Source organism: Pleurodeles waltl, chromosome 12, assembly GCF_031143425.1.
Source record: "Pleurodeles waltl isolate 20211129_DDA chromosome 12, aPleWal1.hap1.20221129, whole genome shotgun sequence".
Classification (NCBI taxonomy): Eukaryota; Metazoa; Chordata; class Amphibia; order Caudata; family Salamandridae; genus Pleurodeles; species Pleurodeles waltl.
Window position 1 is genome coordinate 713,629,418 of NC_090451.1, and position 21,630 is coordinate 713,651,047.

Here is a 21,630-nt window from a genome sequence, read left to right on the forward strand (position 1 = left end):
AAGTTCTAGTGTGGAAATTCATTACCTCTTTCATCTATAAATGAGTTTGGCAGAGCAGGAGTGACTGCCCAAAACTAAATAACCCCCTTAATCCTTAACAATCAGCTCTAATAACTGTCACCCCACTGGGTAAATCCAGAGCAGAAGAATTCCACTGGAACTTCCCCACTTGCTTACAGGCTGATGGGAAAGCAATCACTCAAGAAGACTCTACGATCCTGCAGAAATCCTCTTCTCCAGGCACCTAAAACACATCCCTCATTCAAGGCTCTCTCAACACCTTCCTTTCTGCAACACCAACACCACATCACCTTCATACATCTGAAATATTCAAACTCTTTCAGCACTTCCCTCTGTTGGGTCTGTGGCTTCTCATCACCTGAGTACATTGTACATTTAGAGTCTCACGGTTCTCAGTGCTCCAAAACTCTCTAGCATTTCATCCTGATAAAAAATGAAATTACAGTAACAGCAACTTCAGAGAGTTCAGGTTTGACTGCTTGGCTATAAGAACTGGGAATTTATTATACTGTGTTTAACCATCATACTTCAGGTGATTAAAATTAAAGTACAGAGCTTGTGGTTTTCATATAACCTTAGACAATCTAAGTTTTAGCTTTTTAAGGGCTCCTTTCACCTCCTTATTTCTTAAACTATAGATTAGAGGATTCAACATGGGGGTTAAACAAGCATAGCAGACAGAAAATATCCTTTCCATGGAGTAACTTGACTTGGGTTGAGCATACGTAAGAATCGTGGTGCCATACAATAAAACTACAGAGACCAAGTGAGAAGCACACGTGGAGGCTGCAGTCGACCTCCCTTCGGCAGATCGGATCTTCATGATCTTTGAGACGATAACTGTATACGTGATTATAATGAACAGAAAGGGCACCATTAATGTGAAGACACTTGTGAGTGTGGTCACAGTCTCGCTTATAAAAGTGTTCCCACAAGCCAGCTCCATAAGTGGTGGGACATCACAGAAGAAGTGATTTATTTCATGAGACTCACAGAAGGGTAAGCTGAAGGTCGCAGAGGTCAAGCTGAGTGAACTGACTGTTGACATGATCCATGAGCCAGAGGCTAGGTAAGTACACATTGACCTGCTCATGATGGTCATGTAACGAAGAGGGATGCAGATGGCTACGTATCGATCGAATGACATGACTGCCAGCAGGACACACTCGGTGATACCAAACACAAAGAAGAAGAACATTTGTGTAGCACATCCCTTGAAGGAAATATGTCTGTTCTGGGATAGTGATCCAGTCACAGTTTTTGGGATGGTCACATTGGTAAACCAGATGTCTGCAAGGGACAGGTTTTTGAGGAAAAAATACATTGGTGTCTGGAGAACTGGGTCAATGGTAAGTATGACGAAAATGATCAGGTTTCCAATGAGTGTGATCAGGTATATGAGTGTAAACATGGCTCCAATAAGGATCTGCAGACGCGGCGACACATCGGAGAAGCCCAGGAGAAGGAATCCGCTCCCATGAGTTGAATTCAATTCAGTCATTGGTGTATTGCAATCGATCTTCACAGAGAGAAAACAAAATGTGTAAGTATTCAAAAAGGCAAATTATCAGGAACAAAAATCAGGTTTGTTCCTAACTGAAGTCATAATATTGTAGTTGTAAAAATTCAAATGAAGGTGTAGTTCAGCCATTTATTTCAATTACAATAAAGTGCAAAAAGTATTCTACTAAGAATGTCTATGAAATGTTAGGAAGTTATTTTCCTCAATACATATCTTTCTAAAGGCATTTCCAAGGAAATGGAGCCCAAAAACAAAACTTATATGCAGCCTCATCTCACAGATAATTTGCCAGTATTGTGGGACACAACATTGCCTTTCACCCATTTATGAGTGTGGATATTCTGACATCACATGACATGGTTTTTCACACTCTTAAAATTACAAGAAGCTGCATCTGATAGGTGGGAAATATCAAAGAGCACCAATTGTAATTTATTTGGCCCTCAAAGATCCTGAAAAATGCCCCCAAGTTCCACCATCGGTGCACCCTCACTTACTTGTCTTTCCGCATGTCTCTGCAAAACACCTCATGACTTATACAAGGCTCTATCCTCATGTCTTCAATTGCCTCCTGTTGTTCCACATTTCTCCTTTCTCTAAGACCCTCATCACCCTTCACTCTCACTTGTGACCACCATTATCTTCCACAACTCCTCTAGGCTCTTTGTCTCTCTTATGTCTCCTCCGCCATGCACCAGCTCTCCAATGCACAACATAGAGGCTTCTAAGTGTAGAAAAAATACGCCTAATCCTTGCTGGGGCTTCAAATTCATTGCTGCCAACCCTAGGTGTGACATCACTCCACCACTAAGTCATTTTGAGTTCTCTAAGATGTGATCAAGCTTATGCCCAGCAGTGCCAGACCATAGCCATTGTTCTTTTCTCAATTGTGTTATGTAATATGACATCTGTGTCTAATTTTCAGTGCTATACTCGCCAGAACCCATCAAGTGTTTTTTAATTACACTGACATTCTGGACTGCTGGACATAATTATATCCTATAGGGACTTACAGTTGCACAGATTCCTTACTTTTGAATTCCCCAGGCGTCAGACTTGATCCGGAGACTTTTTCTTCGAGCAGTACCTCTGCGCGCTGTCAGATGGCGTTGGTTGACTCTGCGGGCGTCAGTGGCCTCGTGCTTGCAGTGAAAATGTCGCAGTCGTAAAAAGGCGCCACCCCGGCGCGCTAAAGATATATAGGGCTTGTAGGTTCATCAAGAACCCTAGGAGCCCAGAGCCAATAAAGGAGCTGCACCTTGCAATGGGTTTTCATTCTATACTGGGTATACAACAATTAATTTGCTGAAATGTAAAGAGTGAAAAATAGGTATCAAGAAAAACCTTTGTATTTCCAAAATGGGCACAAGATAAGGTGTTGACAAGCAGTGGTTATTTGCACATCTCTGAATTCTGGTGTCCCCATACTAGCCTGTGAATTACAGGGCATTTCTCAAATAGACGTCTTTTTTACACACTGTCTTACATTTGGAAGGAAGAAATGTAGAGTAAGACAAGAGGCAGTAACACTTGTTTTGCTATTCTGTGTTCCCCCAACTCTCCAGATAAAAAGGTACCTCACCTGGGCTGGTAGGCCTAACGCTTGCGACAGGAAACACAAAACGGACACATCACACTTTTACATTGAAATCTGACATGTTTTTTGCAAAGTGCCTAGCTGTAGACCCAGAATCCTTTCCAAACCTCAACATTTGGCCAAAAAAAACACATTTCAGTGACAGAGCTGTTTTTTGCAAAGAGCCTAGCTGTGGTTTTTGGCCTCTAGCTCTAGCTCAGCCAGCACCTAGGGAAACCTAGCAAACCTGTGCATTTTTGAAAACTAGACACCTAGGGGAATCCAAGATGGGGTGACTTGTGGGGCTCTGACCAGGTTCTGTTACCCAGAATCCTTTGCAAACCTCAAAATTTGACCAAAAAAAAAAACACTTTTTCCTCTCATTTCGGTGACAGAAAGTTCTGGAATCTGAGACGAGCCACACATTTCCTTCCACCCAGCGTTCCCCCAAGTCTCCCGATAAAAATGGTACCTCACTTATGTGGGTAGACCTAGCGCCCACAAAAGGAAATGGCCCAAAACACAACGTGGACATATCAAATTTTTCCACAGAAAACAGATGTGCTTTTTACAAAGTGCCTACCTGTGGATTTTGGCCTCTAGCCCAGCCGGCACCTGGGGAAACCTAGCAAACCAGTGCATTTTTTAAAACTAGACACCTAGGGGAATCCAAGATGGGGTGACATGTGGGGCTTTGACCAGGTTCTGTTACCCCGAATCCTTTGCAAACCTCAAAATGTGTCCAAAAAACACTCTTTCCTCTCATTTCGGTGACAGAAAGTTCTGGAATCTGAGAGGAGCCACAAATTTCCTTCCACCCAGCCTTCCCCCAAGTCTCCCGATGAAAATGGTACCTCATTTCTGTGGGTAGGCCTAGCGCCCACGAAAGGAAATGGCCCAAAACAGAACGTGGACACATCACATTTTCACAAAGAAAACAGAGGTGTTTTTTACAAACGTGCCTACCTGTGGATTTTGGCCTCTAGCTCAGCCGGCACCTAGGGAAACCTAGCAAACCAGCGCATTTTTTAAAACTAGACAGCTAGGGGAATCCAAGATGGGGTGACTTCTGGGGCTTTGACCAGGTTCTGTTACCCCGAATCCTTTGCAAACCTCAAAATTTGGCCAAAAAACACTCTTTCCTCTCATTTCGGTGACAGAAAGTTCTGGAATCTGAGAAGAGCCACACATTTCCTTCCACCCAGCGTTCCCCCAAGTCTCCTGATAAAAATGGTACCTCACTTATGTGGGTAGACCTAGCGCCCACAAAAGGAAATGGCCCAAAACACAACATGGACACATCACATTTTTCCACAGAAAACAGATGTGCTTTTTACAAAGTGCCTACCTGTGGATTTTTGCCTCTAGCTGAGCCGGCACCTGGAGAAACCTAGCAAACCAGCGCATTTTTGAAAGCTAGACACCTAGGGGAATCCAATATGTGGGGCTCTGACCAGGTATGTTACCCAGAATCCTATACAAACTTAAAAATTTGGCCAAAAAAATACTTTTTCCTTTCATTCCAGTGACAGAAAGTTCTGGAATCTGAGAGGAGCCACAAATTTCCTTCCACCCAGCGTCCCCCAAGTCTGACGATAAAAATGGTACCTCACTTGTGTGGGTAGGCCTAGCGCCCACAAAAGGAAGTGGCCCAAAACACAACGTAGACACATCACATTTTTCCACAGAAAACAGAGGTGTTTTTTACAAAGTGCCTACCTGTGGATTTTGGCCTCTAGCTCAGTCGGCACCTGGGGAAACCTAGCAAACCAGTGCATTTGTTAAAACTAGACACCTAGGGAAATCCAAGATGGGGTGACTTGTGGGGCTCTGACCAGGTTCTGTTACCCAGAATCCTTTGCAAACCTAAAAATGTGGCCAAAAAACACTTTTTCCTCTCATTTCGGTGACAGACAGTTCTGGAATCTAAAAGGAACCACAAATTTCCTTCCACCCGGCGTTCCTCCAAGTCTGCCGATACAAATGGTACCTCAAATGTGTGGGTAGGCCTAGCACCCACGAAAGGAAATGCCCAAAACACAAAGTGGACACATCACATTTTTTCACAGAAAACAGAGGTGTTTTTTACAAAGTGCCTACCTGTGGATTTTGGCCTCTTGCTCAGCCGGCACCTGGGGAAACCTAGCAAACCAGCGCATTTTTGAAAACTAGACAACTAGGGGAATCCAAGATGGGCTGACTTGTGGGGCTTTGACCAGGTTCTCTTACCCCGAATCCTTTGCAAACCTCAACATTTGGCCAAAAAACACTCTGTTCTCTCATTTCGGTGACAGAAAGTTCTGGAATCAGAGAAGAGGCACAAATTTCTTTCCACCCAGCATTCCCCCAAGTCTCCCGATGAAAATGGTACCTCATTTGTGTGGGTAGGCCTAGCGCCACTGAAAGGAAATGGCCCAAAACACAACGTGGACACATCACATTTTTTCACAGAAAACAGAGGTGTTTTTTACAAAGTGCCTAGCTGTGTATTTTGGCCTCTAGCTCAGCCGGCACCTGGGGAAACCTAGCAAACCTGTGCATTTTTTAAAACTAGACACCTAGGGAAATCCAAGATGGGGTGACTTGTGGGTCTCTGACCAGGTTCTGTTACCCAGAATCCTTTGCAAACCTCAAACTTTTGCCAAAAAAACACTTTTTCCTTTCATTTCGGTGACAGAAAGTTCTGGAATCTGAGAGGAGCCACACATTTCCTTCCACCCAGCGTTCCGCCAAGACTCCCGATATAAATGGTACCTCACTTGTGTGGGTAGGCCTAGCGCCCACCAAAGGAAATGGCCCAAAACAGAACGTGGACACATCAAATTTTTTCACAGAAAACAGAGGTGTTTTTTACAAGTGCCTAGCTGTGGATTCTGGCCTCTAGCTCAGCCGGCACCTGGGGAAACCTAGCAAAGCAGCGCATTTTTTAAAAAACTAGACACCTATGGGAATCCAAGATGGGGTGACTTGTGGGGCTCTGACCAGGTTCTGTTACCCAGAATCCTTTGCAAACCTCACAATTTGGCAAAAAAAACACTTTTTCCTCTCATTTCGGTGACAGAAAGTTCTGGAATCAGAGAGGAGCCACAAATTTCCTTCCACCCAGCGTTCCCCCATTGTCTCCTGATATAAATGGTACCTCACTTGTGGGGGTAGGCCTAGTGCCCGCCACAGGAAATGCACCAAAACACAACGTGTGGACACATCACATTTTCACAAAGAAAACAATTGCAAAGAGCCTAGCTGTGGATTTTGGCCTCTAGCTCAGCCGGAACCTAAGGAAATCTAGCAAACCTGCACAGTTTTGAAAACTAGACACCTAAGGGAATTCAAGATGGGGTGACTTGTGGGGTTCTGACCATGTTCTGTTACCCAGAATCCCGTGCAAACCTTAAAATGTGGCCAAAAAACACTTTTTCCTCTCATTTCGGTGACAGACGGTTCTGGAATCTGAGAGGAACCACAAATTTCCATCCACCCAGCATTCCCCCAAGTCTGCCGATAAAAATGGTACCTCACTTGTGTGGGTAGGCCTAGCGCCCACGAAAGGAAATGGCCCAAAACACAACGTGGACACATCACATTTTTCCACAGAAAACAGAGGTGTTTTTTACAAAGTGCCTAGCTGTGGATTTTGGCCTCTAGCTCAGCCGGCACCTGGGGAAACCTAGCAAACCAGCGCATTTTTTAAAAAACTAGACACCTAGAGGAATCCAAGATGGGGTGACTTGTGGGGCTCTGACCAGGTTCTGTTACCCAGAATTCTTTGAAAACCTCAAACTTTTGCCAAAGAAACACTTTTTCCTTTCATTTCGGTGACAGAAAGTTCTGGAATCAGAGAGGAGCCACAAATGTTCTTCCACCCAGCGTTCCCCCATGTCTCCAGATAAAAATGGTACCTCACTTGTGGGGGTAGGCCTACCGCCTGCAATAGGAAAAGCCCCAAAACACAACGTGGACACATCACATTTTCACAAAGAAAACAGAGCTGTTTTTTGGCAAAGATCCTAGCTGTGGATTTTGGCCTCTAGCTCAGCCGGCACCTAGGGAAACCTAGCAAATGTGCATTTTTTAAAACTCAACACCTAGGGGAATCCAAGATGGGGTGACTTGTGGGGCTCTGACCAGGTTCTGTTACCCAGAATCCTTTGCAAACCTCAAACTTTTGCCAAAAAAACACTTGTTCCTCTCATTTCGGTGACAGAAAGTTCTAGAATCTGAGAGGAGCCACACATTTCCTTCCAAATAGTGTTCCCCCAAGTCTCCCAATATAAATGGTACCTCACTTGTGTGGGTAGGCCTAGCGCCCACGAAAGGAAATGGCCCAAAACACAACATGGACACATCACATTTTTCCACAGAAAACAGAGGTGTTTTTTACAAACTGCCTACCTGTGGATTTTGGCCTCTAGCTCAGCCGGCACCTGGGGAAAACTAGACACCTATGGGAATCCAAGATGGGGTGACTTGTGGGGTTCTGACCAGGTTCTGTTACCCAGAATCCTTTGCAAACCTCAAAATTTGGCCAGAAAAACACTTTTTCCTCTCATTTCGGTGACAGAAAGTTCTGGAATCAGAGAGATGCCACACATTTCCTTCCACCCAGTGTTCCCCCATGTCTCCCGATAAAAATGGTACCTCACTTGTGGGGGTAGGCCTAGCGCCAGCAACAGGAAAAGCCCCAAAACACAACGTGGACACATCACATTTTCACAAAGAAAACAATTGCAAAGAGCCTAGCTGTGGATTTTGGCCTCTAGCTCAGCCGCCACCTACGGGAATCTAGCAAACCTGCACTGTTTTGAAAACTAGACACCTAGGGGAATCCAAGATGGGGTGACTTGTGGGGTTCTGACCAGGTTCTCTTACCCAGAATCCTTTGCAAATCTCAAAATTTGGCCCAAAAACACTTTTTCCTCTCATTTCGGTGACAGAAAGTTCTGGAATCAGAGAGAAGCCACAAATTTTCTTCCACCCAGCGTTCCCCCATGTCTCCCGATAAAAATGGTACCTCACTTGTGTGGGTAGGCCTAGCGCCCACAAAAGGAAATGGCCCAAAACACAATGTGGACACATCACACTTTTTCACAGAAAACAGAGGTGTTTTTTACAAAGTGCCTACCTGTGGATTTTGGCCTCTAGCTCAGCCGGCACCTGGGGAAACCTTGCAAACCAGCGCATTGTTGAAAACTAGACAGCTAGAGGAATCCAAGATGGGGTGACTTGTGGGGCTCTGACCAGGTTCTGTTACCCCGAATCCTTTGCAAACCTCAAAACTTGGCCAAAAAACACTTTTTCCTCTCATTTCGGTGACAGAAAGTTCTGGAATCAGAGAGAAGCCACAACTTTTCTTCCACCCAGCGTTCCCCCATGTCTCCCGATAAAAATGGTACCTCACTAGTGGGGGTAGGCCTACCGCCTGCAACAGGAAAAGCCCCAAAACACAACGTGGACACATCACATTTTCACAAAGAAAACAGAGCAGTTTTTTGCAACGAGCCTAGCTGTGGATTTTGGCCTCTAGCTCAGCCGGCAGCTAGGGAAACCTAGCAAACATGTGCATTTTCTAAAACTAGACACCTAGGGGAATCCAAGATGGGGTGACTTGTGGGCATCTGACCAGGTTCTGTTACCCAGAATCCTTTGCAAACCTCAAACCTTTGCCTAAAAAAACACTTTTTCCTCTCATTTCGGTTACTGAAAGTTCTAGAATCTGAGAGGAGCCACACATTTCCTTCCACCCAGCGTTCCCCCAAGCCTCCCGATATAAATGGTACCTCACTTGTGTGGGTAGGCCTAGCGCCCACGAAAGGAAATGGCCCAAAACACAACATGGACACATCACATTTTTCCACAGAAAACAGAGGTATTTTTTACAAAGTGCCTACCTGTGGATTTTGGCCTCTAGCTCAGCTGGCACCTGGGGAAACCTATCAAACCAGCGCAGTTTTGAAAATTAGACACCTATGGGAATCCAAGATGGGGTGACTTGTGGGGTTCTGACCAGGTTCTGTTACCCAGAATCCTTTGCAAACCTCACAATTTGGCCAGAAAAACACTTTTTCCTCTCATTTCGGTGACAGAACGTTCTGGAATCAGAGAGAAGCCACACATTTCCTTCCACCCAGCGTTCCACCATGTCTCCCGATAAAAATGGTACCTCACTTGTGGGGGTAGGCCTAGCGCCTGCGACAGGAAAAGCCCCAAAACACAACGTGGACAAATCACATTTTCACAAAGAAAACAGAGTGTTTTTTGCGAAGTGCCTAGCTGTGGATTTTGGCCTCTAACTCAGCCGGCACCTAGGGAAACCTAGCAAACCTGCACAGTTTTGAAAACTAGACACCAATGGGAATCCAAGATGGGGTCACTTGTGGGGTTCTGACCAGGTTCTGTTACCCAGAATCCTGTGCAAACTTCAAAATTTGGCCAAAAAAACACTTTTTCCTCTCATTTCGGTGACAGAAAGTTCTGGAATCAGAGAGGAGCCAAAAATTTCGTTCCACCCAGCGTTCCCCCATGTCTCCCGATAAAAATGGTACCTCACTTGTGTGGGTAGGCGTAGCGCCCACGAAAGGAAAAGGCCCAAAACACGACGTAGACACAACACATTTTTTCACAGAAAACAGAGGTGTTTTTTACAAAGTGACTAGCTGTGGATGTTGGCCTCTAGCTCAGCCGGCACCTGGGGAAACCTAGCAAACCAACGCATTTTTAAAAAAACTAGACACCTAGGGGAACCCAAGATGGGGTGACTTGTGGGGCTCTGACCAGGTTCTGTTACCCAGAATCCTTTGCAAACATCAAACTTTGGCCAAAAAACACTTTTTCCTCTCATTTCGGTGACAGAAAGTTCTGGAATCTGAGAGGAGCCACAAGTTTCCTTCCACCCAGCGTTCCCCCAAGTCTCCCGATAAAAATGGTACCTCACTTGTGGGGGTAGGCCTAGCGCCCGCGACAGGAAAAGCCCCATAACACAACGTGGACACATCACATTTTCACAAAGAAAACAGAGCTGTTTTTTGCAGAGTGCCTAGCTGGGGATTTTGGTGTCTAGGTCAGCCGGTACCTAGGGAAACCTAGCAAACCTGTGAAGTTTTGAAAACTAGACACCTAGGAGAATCCAAGATGGGGTGACTTGTGGGGCTCTGACCAGGTTCTGTTACCCAGACTCCTTTGCATACCTAAATATTTGGCCCAAAAAACATTTTTCCTGTCATTTCGTTGACAGAAAGTTCTGGAATCTGAGAGGAGCCACAAATTTCCTTCCTCCCAGCGTTCCCCCAAGTCTCCTGATTAAATGGTACCTCACTTGTGGGGGTGGGCCAGGTGCCTGCAACAGAAAAAGGCCAAAAACTTGTAGAGATTGAGGGGATAGCACAGCGAGTTGATAAGCACATATTTTTCTTTTATACATCTTTTAGGCTGACTCTGCTTTGGGCTCTCATGCAAGTGAGGTATCATTTTACTTGGGGGACTGAGGGGAACGCTGGGTGGTAGGAAATGTGTGCCGCAGCGGTGACCCTACAGAGAAAAGTGAGGAAAATATGATTTTTTTATGCAAATTTTGAGGTTTGCCGAGGAGTCTGGGTAAGAAAATGTTGGGGGATCCAGGCAAGCCACACCTCCTTGGACTCCTTGTGCTGTCTATTTTTAAAACATGTCTGAGTTCCGTAGGGTTTCCTAGATGAAGGCCGCAACCGGGACCAAAACCATAGGTGCCCCCCCCCCCCCCAACACAGGTAGTTTTGCAATAGATCATTTTGGTGTGTCCTCATACTTATGTGATGCTCAAAACACTAAAATTGTGAAAAGAAATGCACTTAGGTTATGGTAAAAAGACCCCTCACCCACCAACTAAGTTGGTGGCATGCTTCATCATCGGGGTCCCACCTAGCGTGTCACAGGTGTGCTGCGACGCCTGATTACAGCGGAGCAGGTTTTGTCATTTTTACCACACATACTGGTTGGATTTGGCACGAGGGTGAGTGGTGGTTCAGGGGATCAAATTATATTAACAAGAGATTTCACAAAAATGAAATGCACTGTTAATAACTGAAAGGCCAAAAAACTGAACCAATGACTTACAGCTCGTGAGCTGTAAAGCCACGGCAAGGCACCAACCACTTTACAGTCCATTCACACACCTTTCATACATAACATGCACAAGACCATTCACGCCCCCAGCCACGGGCCCACCACATTACAACACTCGCATCGACAGACAGCGCCACTCAAGGGCCCATCACTTACATACGCCCACATGCCTGATACAGCAATCACACCAGCTGATGGGAGTATGTGGACTGGTGTTTGGCTGGCAGTGTGTTGCAGTAGCCAACAGCAAGTCAATATGTATACTATGTATACCCTCAGCCAAACGCCACTCCACACAATGGCATCACTTTTTTTTTTTAAACAAAGAAACCATTAACTAATTAGAAATAATTACAAAACTACAAACACAAAAGCTCTAAGTACATGACAGAAATGCCAACCATAAAACTGAACACATGAAAATACAAAACAGGCAGTTTACACTCATGGTCGTTCCCAGTAATTCTTCTGGGTCTGGTAATTCTTAAAACAACCACCCACACACAGCCCAGGCTTTGAAGGACAATCTGGGCAGTACATTCAAGTCTCCCTCCGGATACCTCTTTGAAAACACACTCTACATTTCTTAACTGGAAAGTCTTTTTTGGGTGTGGGAGGAATGTGGTCAGCAAAGTGGGGATCTTTCAATCTAGCCACATCCTCCACCACTACTTCTCTAGGAACTCTGGCCTGTTCCACCACATTAAGGCTTTCTATCACTGATTCCTGAAATTTCACAAATGTCATCTTTGACTCTGGAGACCTATCCTTAAACACAATAAAAGCATTAAAAGTTGCTAAGTGGAAGAGGTGAAGTGCTAACTTCTTATACCAAACGTAAGACTTATGAATAGCAGTATAAGGTTCCAACCTTTGATCAACTCTATCTACACCTCCCATGTGCTAATTATTATCTAAAATGCACACAGGTTTGCGCACTTCAGCAACCTGGCCCCAAACAGTCACGGGGGAAGTACTCTCCTCATGGATGGTACTTAGCATGTAGACATCCCTCCTGTCTGCAAATTTCAAAGCTAGCAGCTCATCATTCCACAAGGCACTGCACTGTCCCCTCTCAAGTTTTTTATAGCCTTTCCGGTTACAACGAATTGTGCTACAAGCAACAGTGTCCACTATAGTTATCTACATACAAATGGTGACCTTTGTTGAAGAGTTGTCTACCAACTTCCCACACAATTTTCTCAGTAACTCCAAAAGTGGGAGGACAACCAGGGGGGTCAATACTGGAATCCCTACCAGTGTAGACACGGAAATTATACACATATCCTGTACTACTTTCAGACAGCATATACAATTTAATTCCATATCGTGCCCTCTTGCTAGGAATGTACTGCCTAAAAACCAAATGACCCTTGAAGAGGACCAAAGACTCGTCCACAGCTATTTCTTTGCCTGGAACATAGATCTCTGAAAACCGATCTACAAAATGATCAATGACAGGTCTAATCTTAAAAAGACGGTCAGAATCAGGGTGATCTCGTGGCAAGGCTAATGCATTGTCAATAAAATGCAGCATCCTAAGAAGAAGCAAATACCGATTACGACTCATGGTTGCAGGAAATATAGCTGTTGCCATCAAGGTACTAGTAGACAAATAAGAAGCCAGTGACGACTTCCTTATCAACCCCATCAAAAGAGTCAAAGCCCAAAACCTTTTCATCTCCTCCAAATTTGTGGGAATCCACTGGGTAGCTCTAGAGTGTGTCCTAAGTCTAGCAGCGTTGTCCCTCAAATAGTGCTCCGCATACAAATTGTCTGCTCAACAATCTCTTTCAAAAACACATCATCCACAAATAACTCAAAGAAATTGACAGGCAAAAAGTTCTCTGTATTGACTCTACAACCCGGGAGACCAGTAAAGGCAGGGAACTCTGGCTGCTCCATGTTTGGGGCAACCCAGAGTTCAGGTCTTCTAACTGGAAACCTTTCAGCCCCAGGTTGCTGCACTAATGGCACATCAGTGTTCTCTAAAACAGGCCCTTCATCTGCACTGAGTGTGGTTTCCTCATCAGCAAATTCCTCTCTGACAGAAACTTCACTGCCAGAATCTCTCACTTTCTCCTCTGCCTCAGATGCAGAGTCAGTCTCATAATCATGATCAGACAATGATTCAAAAAGCATACCAACCACCTGCTGAGTTGTCATCCTGCGGCTAGCCATGATCTTTCCTACGAAAATTAACTGGACAAATTCACCACCAACAACCAGCACTGTGTAAGATAAGTAATAAAGTGTAGCTTTATTAGGAAGAGTTATAAACTGAAAAACTATACCGCTCACTTGCCTGAAAAAGCTTGAATCACAAGCAACTACTCTGCACAGACACAGCAATCACCAATGATATCCCACTAAAAAGAAAGAAAGAAAAGCAAATTAGAAATAAGACAACACAAATATTATTGTGCACAAATCTAAGGACAATTTCACACAAACCTGCATTTAGTACACCACCTACAAACATGTCATTCATGCATGGCAACAATAGTCCTTTGGAGTAAATTGTTTTTACTTACCTAAAACATGCAATTATGCAAACCGCAGGTCAATCACCGCCAAAACCGCAAGGAGCCACAGCAATGAAAGCAAAAGCTTTGAACTAGAACAAAAAGGAGGAAAAAATGTATCCCAAATGCAAATACTTTGTCAGTTGACAAACATCCCACCATCAAGCATTTAGAAATTGGTTCCTAAGTGGATTCTGCCATAGGGGCAGATGGGCCTACAAAAAAATAGGCCTATCTGCCCCAAGGAGGGCAGAAAATACCTTTAGTAGTGTGTCCCCTCGGGGAGCGACTCTTGTCCAAGGGGCCACCCCCCAAACAAAAACAAAAAAACATACATACACTATCTCTGGTGCCTAAGTGGATTCTGCTCCCTTCGGGACAATGGGCTTAAAATAAATAGGCCCATCTGCCCCCAAGGGGGGCAGAAATGGCCTTGGTACACAAGCCCCCAAAAGGGGGTGACCCTTGCCCAATGGGCCACCCCCCCATCCACTAACACACACTATCCCTGGTGTCTAAGTGGCTTCTGCCCCCCCCACCCCCTTGGGGGCAGATGGGCCTAAAAAAAATAGGCCCATCTGCCCTCAAGGGGGGCGGAAATGGCCAACAGTTCAATGCCCCCCTTTGGGGGCGCCCCTTGCCCAAGGGGATGCCCCCCCCCACATAAATAAACACATTTAAAAAATCCCTGGTGTTCTAGTGGTTTCTTCCCCCTTTGGGGGCAGATCAGCCTAAAAATAATAGGCCAATCTGTCCCCAAGGGGGGCAGAAAGGGCCTTGGTACACGTGCCCCCAAAGGGGGGTGACCCTTGCCCAAGGAGCCACCCCCCCTCCACTAACACACACACACACTATCCCTGTTGTCTAAGTGGCTTCTGCCCCCAAGGTGGGCAGAAATGGCCAACAGTTAAATGCCCCCCTTGGGGGGGCGCCCCTTGCCCAAGGGGATGCCCCCCCCACATAAATAAACACATTTAAAAAATCCCTGGCGTTCTAGTGGTTTCTGCCCCCTTTGGGGGCAGATCAGCCTAAAAATAATAGGCTGATCTGTCCCCAAGGGGGGCATAAATGGCCTTGGTACACGTGACCCCAAAGGGGGCGACCTTTGCCCAAGGGGCCGCACCCCCCCCTCCACTAACACACACACACACACTATCCCTGGTGTCTAAGTGGCTTCTGTCCCCCTTGGGGGCAGATGGGCCTAAAACAAATAGGCCCATCTACCCCTAAGGGGGCAGAAATGGCCAACAGTTCAATGCCCCCCACAAAAATAAACATATAACAAAATCCATGGCGTTCTAGTGGTTTCTGCCCCCTTTGGGGGCAGATCAGCCTTAAAATAATAGGCCGATCTGCCCCCAAGGGGGGCAGAAATGGCCACATAAACATGCCCCCCAAATGGGAGCGACCCTTGCCCAAGGGGCCGCTCCCAAACAAGAAACATTGCAAACATAAATAAAAAATAAAAATCCCTGGCGTCTAGTGGGCATTCCTGCTGCCCGATCGCAATGCGATCGGGCAGCAGGAATGCTCAAAGAGACACCGGGAGAAAGGAAAGCCCTTTCCTTTCCCCCGTGCCTCTTTGTTTACAACTCCCCACCCGCCGGAGAAGAAACTCACCTGTTTCTCAGATCGCACACTGGAAGTAAATGGCTTCCAGTGCGGCCGGCACTATATAATGATGTCAGCGCACAATCGTGCGCTGATGTCATTATGGGGGGTGAGGGGTGGAATGGCTTCCCCTTCCATCCCTGCCTTGCGGGGTGGGGGGGAACTGTGCCGCAGGACGTAACCATTACGTCCGCTGCACAGAAGCGGTTAAGGTAAAAGGGGAATTAACACTTAGCAGTGGGCGATAAAAGTTTGAAAAGCAGGTGACTCATTAGAGTTTATGAGGACATTTTATTCATTTGATGGTGAGTAAAAGTGGAACCCGGGTGATACCAGCCCCTTGTGGGTGAGTTGACAGGTATACTACAACGTAGGCAGCAGGCTTGGACTGTCCCTTCTGGGCAATGGAAATTGGACTGGTAACCTTGTAGGGTGGGGGATGCATTTACTACTCGTCAGGGCTGCTTTCCTTGCTGGCAGGCCAGACTGGCAGCTTCCTGCCTGCACCGCTTTGGCGCTTTCTAAACAATGAAAACAATGGTTTTAAGGCACCGCGCTTGCGTAAAAACCATGGGGCACATTTACAATTTTTGGTGCAGGTCAGCGCCGCATGTCTTCTGCATCAAAAAGAAATTGCAGGAATAAGATACAGCACATTCCGGGTCTCTTCCACTGCACGGGTGCACAGTTGGCTGCCATGTGCCAGCGTAGGGACCCATGCACTTCTGCATTATAGGAATGATAGTTTTTGTGCAGGAAGAAGTCAATGGAGGCTGCACACATAGAAAGAGGAAAAAAAAGACAGAAATAAAGTTCTCCTAATGTCTCCCCTGGGGCGGCGGATGCTATTGATGCATTCCCAGATTTATAAATCCTTGTAAATCTGGGAATGCATCAAAATCCATGGTTGTTGCTTGGGAAAATCCCCTGCAATGCCCATGGAACCCCTTTTTTGATGCAGAGTTTTTACTCCAAATCTACAAGGCATTTTAAAACCATGCAAAGTGTTTTTTCGTGGCCTTGTAGATATGGGCCTGCAGCCTGCACCATCAATGCTTAAAAAAAGTGACTCACCAATGGCACAAGCCACTTGTAAATATGCCATCATGTGCCTTTGCATTTGTTCCTGTGTCCTGTAGGATCGACAAGAGTAGCATGACATTCAGGGGTTACAGGGCAAGGGAGGTGGGTGGTCTGCTGTTGCCTCGCTCAGAGAATCTGTTACAAATATGATAAGGGCCTGATTTAGATGTTGGCATTAACGGTCCCACTGACATTTTTCTGACTCAAAACCCACCCGGCAGATTTAGATATTGGTGGTCCCAAAGGCAAAAGCCCTCCTAAGTCCCGCCGACTCAGCCAAGGAATTCCACCCGCCATCAGCTGTGCCATAGGAAACAGTGGCCTATGCCGGGACTCCAGTTACACTTACCGCCCAGCAGATTTGGGTCTCCCTTTCCACTAAGGAAAAAGTGGCGATCCAACCTCCAAGTCTGAGTTGGCACATTGGGGCAAAAAAGGGGTGAAAAACCACCTTACTCCCCCCCATGCCATTCCTGTTTTCGACTAGATATGACTGGACAACTCCCTCCGTCGCTGCTGCCATGGGACTATGGAGAAAACATGACCCCTGTCACTGGATACAAAGGTAGGGAATCCGCAATGGCTGTGTACGTTGGGGAGTGTGGGTCACTGCACATGAGATCGGGACTACTGCAGACATATATGTGACAGTAATTTTTTTAAGTTACTGTGACATGCAGTGCATAATTTGTGCTTGCTGTTTCCGGTGCGGGGAACCAGCACTTATTTTTAAAGGCCGGCACTTATTTTTCTGCCTCAACCACTTACTGCAAGCAAAAGACACAATGGGGAAGACAGAGGAAGAGAAAAACGAAAAAGCATCACAATGGAATAAAGCAGAAAGCTGCAGGAGTCACCTGGATGGGCAGGGAGTGGCTGTAAATGGATTAAGGAGCCCGAGCATGCTTCAGGATTACGCTGCCTCAGTATTCCATGTTCGCACATTTAGTTGCAGCAGCCGCATGTTTAAGAGGAGGGCTTTGGGCCCGGCACATTTTTATTAACAAATTAAGCACTGGTGACATGCATATGTTGGGGACATGAGGGGGTCAGACATGGGTGGGGACACAGTGTTAAACAACACATATTGCACACATACACAAATTTCATTTGTGGTGCTAGTATTCATTGACAGTTAAATGCTGGTACGACAATAATGGTACATTCACACCTGTTAAGTGTGTGTGAGTCAATATGTGTATGTGTGTGGGAGATGCGACTGGCTGGGTGAGGTAGATGGGCCTAAAGTGTGTTATATCTTTGTGTCAAAATGTGTGCTGCTTGCATATGCATTGATGCTGTCTGTTGTGTTGCTGCGTGCAGCATTCAGGTGAGTGTTGTGTGGCAGTCGTCATGGTGTGTAGTTGTGCTTGTGTAGATGAGTGTGTAGTTGTGTTGGTTGCTGTGGTTGTGTTGTGTGTGGGTGCAGTGTCAATTGTGTGTGTGTATGTTATGTCACGGATATCCATCAATGTGTGTTTGCGGCATGTCTGTGTTGTGTTGTGATGGAATGGCAATGGATGCCGGTGTGGATGTGGTGTGTAGTGTTGTGTGTGATGCAGGGGGACACATGGCAAAGGTAGTGTGTGTGATTTACCTCTATTCCACAGCCACCGCCATTGTCCGATGTCCATTGAGTCCCGCGATGTCCCCCTCTGTCAGCGAACCGTCACCAGTGCACCGCCTGCAGGTCGTAACATCTGAATACGGCGGGCGGAACAGCGATGACTTCACAGTCTTCTCGGGTCTGACGCCGACAAGGCGTGGTGGTGCGACCGCCAAGATCTAAATCAGGCCCTAAGACATTCAAAATTAAAAACAGCATATTATAACGCAGCCATTGCAGTGCTTTTCAATTTAGTGCATTAATTAATGAATTATTGCATGTCAATTAAAAGTGATTCGTCAGGAACTTATAAACATTCATGCCTCTCTGCCACTGCCCTGACGAGGATGCTGTTAGTGAACCCAAAAAGGAAGTTGGTTGTTTGCCCCCTCTGTGGCCGAGATTGTTACTATAGATGGAGTAACATCACAGCTGTATGTTGTGCACTGAACTGATGTATTAAAATGTGTTCTCAGTCGATATTAAAGGAAAAGGAGCCAGTGTGGAAAACGAATTGCCTGTGCTCACCCAGAGTCAAGTGGGAGCCGGGTTTGAGCCAGGGTTTCCTGGTTTCATGTTGTGTGATTCGGCCAGCTCATGGTTATCTCTCTGTTCTCCATTTTAGCGCAAAGCTTCATGCTCTGTGCTTAATTCTTGAGGCGCTACATCAGTGCACCGTGTTAAACACTTCCAGGCTATGCATGTGTGCGTGTTTCACAAGGACTGGTGGTGGTAGTGTGTGGGGAAGGCTTTAATACAGAAGGTGACATAAAAGCAATGCACCTGCCCGTGATCAGTGCACTGAGACCAGACTCCAGGCAGCTATAGGTCTTTATTCTCATTCATTCTTAAATTAATCCATCCACCCAATCCTTACCCACCCCACTGCCAATGTATTCATTGAGCCATGCAGCCATGTCTAATCTCCACACACCCATACAAACCTCTCTGACGGCGGCCAGGCCCACGTGCTGCGCTCGCTCCTTGTGGCGGTGCCGACAGTGGTAACTTGTAAACACGTAGCACACAGAAGTAGCGCAGAGAAACAAGTGAATGAGCAACAGACCAGACTGCAAGTGCTAAGAACAGCACCAGAAAAAACCCCACAGAAGCCAACTATTTATGTAGCAGGAACGAAAAGCGGACCACCCGTGACTTCAAAGCCCCCTCCATTGTGGGGTCATCTGAGCGGGTGCCCTGTGCTGGTGCTCAAGCCCCTTATCTTCTGTTGTGTAGCGCTCTGGTGATTTACAGCCAGTTTAGCACTATATGGTACCTGTAATAAACACATGGTATAGACCCCCCCCCCCTTTACCGTGCGTAGCTGCTTTAGTTTCACGCCATATAAGTGCCATGTCTGGCATCACATACAAACACTTACAGTTTGCAGAACAGCTCTCCTGTAGAGATGTATTTTACTTTTATCGCTAGCGCCTTAACGCTTTGTCAGGAGTAGTAAGCGCTATGTAAATGCAATTACAACGACATAACTACATATATATATATATATATATATATATATATATATATATATATATCTATATATATATATTATAGAATCCCCAAATTCACAATTTCTTTACTTTACGGCTACGTCATGCATTCTATATGTATATATGCATACATATACACAATCACATGTATACATACATCTTCGCACGCACAGACACCCACACACAATCCCCTTTTAAGTCTCACCTTGGGTAGCACGGGGGTTCAAGGCTCACACTTACTTCAGAGTCCTGCTGCCAGGAGGAGGGTGGCACAAGGAGGGCACAGGCAGCTATATAGCGCTTCGCAGCTCCTGTGTGACCACACACTTGACTGATTCTCTCCCTGCGGGGAGGCGCTGATTGAGTGAATTGCATCAGTCTTACTTTAATCACCCAGAGGCCTGAGGGCTTCTCTCTGAGGTGCAGATTCAGCTCCGTCTCTCTCAGGGCTCAGCTGGCAGCGGCCAGGGCTGGTGGTGACCACTGGCGCCTTCCTGATAACACCCGATAAACGCGATCTTTGTTATCTAGACAGATATCAGGGCCCGTGTTAAACCTCAATACTAAATGAGGCAACGGTCCCACACCAAACACCACACGTGTATGAAACATTTTAAAAGTAGGACTCCGGAAGTAAGGACCCCAAAGAGTTTGCGTCAAATCAGAAAACGATGAAGGTTTGTTGCAAAGTATTAAGGCCTTACAGAATGCAAGAACACAAAGTGGTTTCAGTGTGGGTAACTGTTCCAGAGGGAGTATCCATCAGGAGAAAGAGAGGGTCTGGCACAAAATAACCCCAGAGGAAGCCTCACAATAATTCTAAGTCTAGAATGTGAGAGAGGCCGAGTCAGGACAGGAAATTATGCAACTGGCTCCAGGAAAGCAACTTTTGTAATAGATTCACAGTAAACATACGATCACCCTAGATTCCACACCCCTAGAAATGGGACAGACCCGGAGTGTACCAGCCGGGTTCACTGCCTACCTGTCTTCCGGTAGAGAGTGGAAGGGAGATGCGTGGTACACACCCTGAGAAGATGCAGGAAGAGAGGTTCGAACCTCAGAGCATCTTGCACGAGCTCCAAGATGGAGGCGAGGCCTAGTTGTGGCCTAGTGTGGCTAACTTAAGAAACCCGGTTTCTACCCAGGTAGAACCTACTGTAAGCATGTGCAAGTATCAATTTCACCACAATAAACTTTCTCACAAGCAATTCATGTTTTTTCTGGCGCTAATCACGGAGTAAGACGCCCGGGCAGTGTGAAGGCAGTGGCACCCCGCCCCTGTGGGAGTACCACAAAGACATTCGTTCCCCGGTATCACAATAGTTCTGCACATTACCTCCCATCCCTCCCTCGCCTTCCTTATAACCAATGAGGCTTCCTGCCTCCCCCTAGACCCTCCCTTCCCCTTTTAACCCCCCCCCACCCCTACCACCTCCTGTTTTTTTGTCTAGCCCACGCTAGACTTACCTTTTCTCTTTTTCCTCCATGGCGGGCCTGGGGGACGTCGATTCCGGCACTCCTCGGGGCTCCTCGAGGTGTGCTCTGGCCGGTCGCGTCTTTTCCGAGCAGGCGGGGCTGCTCGTGAGACTCGTCCTGGGAGTCGGCTGACGAGGTCAGCTGGCTCTTTGCGGCTGGGGCGTTCAGTTCCGGTTCCTCGGCCCGCGGATCCGCGCTGAGGTGCCAAGGGGCATTTGTTTTCGATTGAGGACTGGTAGGACGGGCGTTCTGCCCGCAATTTTAACTACATGATTTAATTTAATCCTTGTGGGGATTGGTTAATGGATGTTTAGTGGGAGGTCCTGGGCCCTGTATATTTGAGATTGCATTCAGGAAGGTGGTAGTGTTATCTGTTTCTACCATGCCGAAGGTGCCTGCTAAGTGATGTAGGATTGTTTCTTCCTCCTCCTCAGGGGAGGAGGGGGCTGCTGCCATTTCAACCCCTGGGGGTCACCAGGTTCCGGGTGGTGGTGCAGCACCACTCATGTCCAGGGAGGAGGTGCAGGAGATGATCGAGGTGGATGTTTCCAGGGCTCTCCAGGCAGGGATGGCCAGACCTAGCCGGTCTAAAGCTACACATCCACCTGCTACTGCGG

General features: G+C 46.5%; 1 protein-coding gene across 1 annotated transcript; it reads right to left on the reverse strand.

The window, feature by feature from the left end:
• Positions 1-586: 586 nt before the first annotated feature.
• LOC138267300 (olfactory receptor 5V1-like) lies at positions 587-18,077 on the reverse strand. The gene is made up of 2 exons (XM_069216156.1): positions 18,033-18,077; positions 587-1,540 (listed from the first exon to the last, which is right to left on the reverse strand). Exon 2 carries the CDS (start codon positions 1,520-1,522, stop codon positions 587-589), a length of 936 nt encoding a protein of 311 aa, XP_069072257.1. The 5' UTR covers positions 1,523-1,540; positions 18,033-18,077.
• Between the last annotated feature and the right edge of the window lie 3,553 nt (positions 18,078-21,630).